The sequence below is a fragment of the Rhagoletis pomonella genome, unplaced genomic scaffold, assembly GCF_013731165.1.
Source record: "Rhagoletis pomonella isolate Grant_MI unplaced genomic scaffold, Rhpom_1.0 Rhpom_scaffold_11243, whole genome shotgun sequence".
Classification (NCBI taxonomy): domain Eukaryota; kingdom Metazoa; phylum Arthropoda; class Insecta; order Diptera; family Tephritidae; genus Rhagoletis; species Rhagoletis pomonella.
The window spans coordinates 1-1,946 of record NW_023469768.1 but is presented as its reverse complement, the minus strand read 5'-3'; the positions used below and the strand labels follow the sequence as shown (position 1 = coordinate 1,946).

The 1,946-nt window shown below is 33.8% G+C and overlaps 1 protein-coding gene across 2 annotated transcripts; it reads right to left on the bottom strand.

The window, feature by feature from the left end:
• Positions 1 to 1,035: 1,035 nt before the first annotated feature.
• LOC118756629 lies at positions 1,036 to 1,716 on the bottom strand (the record flags this gene model as incomplete). 2 transcript variants are annotated; one of them, XM_036491384.1, is given in 3 exon segments in its annotated part: positions 1,036 to 1,243; positions 1,288 to 1,444; positions 1,512 to 1,716. In XM_036491384.1, coding segments are annotated over 3 exon segments (285 nt in total). In that variant the 5' UTR covers positions 1,635 to 1,716.
• Between the last annotated feature and the right edge of the window lie 230 nt (positions 1,717 to 1,946).

Sequence of the window (1,946 nt, the reverse complement as noted above, 5' to 3'; positions counted from 1 at the left end):
GGAAAAGGAAAAGAGTTTTATTATAAAGAGTAGATAACTGCAAGCTATATACATATGCAAATATGAATGAGAGAACTAAAGTAATAGTAAGAAATACGCACTGTGGGCAAGATAGAAAAAATAGTTTTACAAAAATCTATTTCAACATAAATGAGTTTGCAAAAGGGGGTCACGGCACATCCCATAGGCGTGGAATTTTCTATCAGCTATAACTTCGGAACCATAAGCCCCAAGAACTTGAAATTTAGTATGCAGGCATGTCTATGGTAGGCGCTTATAGTATGGCATATATAAATAAGTTTGTAAACGGGGACGTGGCACATCCCATAGGCGTTGAATTTTATCAGCTATAACTTCGGAACCATAAGTCCCAAGAACTTGAAATTTGGTATGCAGGCATATCAATGGTAGGCGCTATATATAAACGAGTTTGTAAAAAGGGGCGTGGCACATCCCATAGGCGTGGAATTTTTAATCAGCCATAAATTGCGAACCATAAGTCACATGAACTTGAATTTGGTATCAGACACAGGTATCTATGGGAGGTGTTCAGAGTAAAGTATATATAAATGAGTTTGTAAAAGGGGGATATACATATACTAATTCATCTATTAGATAACTCGGATATTTAAAACTGTGTTTTTTTTGTTGAAACCTTACCGTCTTTAGATTATTTTGAAATGGAAAGATTAAATCGTTTTTTAATCTCGCGGTGCTGTTAAACGAAAAAGTTTCATTCATAATGAATAAAAATCCTTCCGAATTAAGCATTCTACCAGAAAAGTGCAGCTATACTAAAACAGCTAATCGAATAGGCAGCTAAACGGAATTTACCGTAGTAGACTAACTTTAATTTAAAAATTTGATCGTTACGGTAATTTACCTAATATTAATAATGGAACAAGATTTGTAGCACAAGTGATGGTCAATATATATTAGTTAAAGCACGATAAAGCTAAAAGTATGGGTCATAGGATGCCTTAATGTAAACAAAGAAAATAGTTTGTCTCCTTTAAATTATGCTGAACTGAATAATTGTATTACTGTTTTATATTTTTATTTGTTTACCCCGAACGACGTCGGGTGCTCGCTAGTATATAATAAATGTAAACAAATTATTTAGATATTCCCTTATTTAAATATTTTTTTTGCTGAAGACGGTGGTGACTCAGCTCCACTGCTTTTCGGACATTTTTTTGATAATTAAAGGCTCCTTTATTTTTGAAGACATCTAAAATTTAAGCTTTAAAAATACATATATTATTTTTGCTTGGTCATAATATGTACCTCTTAGAGTCGTGTTCACAAGCGTAAGCTCTGCCAACGACTTCTTTTCCCACCTCCCATCCCAGTTATATTTCTCCAGGAGGTCATGCGTAAAAACTTTACGGGTAACATTGCTCACATCCTCCGAAGTTCCTTTCATTTTATACAAGTACGCTGTCTATAGGAAAAATTAAAGTACATACATGTATTCATGGAAATATTAAACAAACAGTTCACTTTCATACCATTGATTGAGCGAAATCTGGTAACTGCAGTTTTTCTTCTATTTCCCTCACTGCTGTAAGGGTTTCTAAAGGGAGCATGCTGGCGACTTCATCCATATCCTTATCCTGAATCTCGCCAGTCATTCGGCAAATAGAATGCTCGATTTTTTATACTGTCACTTTGCATTCCCTCATGGCCTTTGTTAGAGCCATCATCTCCGTATTTATTAAGTCAATGAAACAATAAATTCTTATAGACTAGCTAACAATGTATAGTATATAAATTCAGGGCAACTTAAATAAGTAATTAATGCTTATCATAAGAAAACAGTAGATTCTTAAAACAGAAACGGCTTAATGAAAAGTCAATACAGCAATTCCTTTCTATTGAATTAAACTCAATTAAAGATCTACACCATTTCCAGTTGTAAATGCGAAAGCGTCAATTGTAAATGA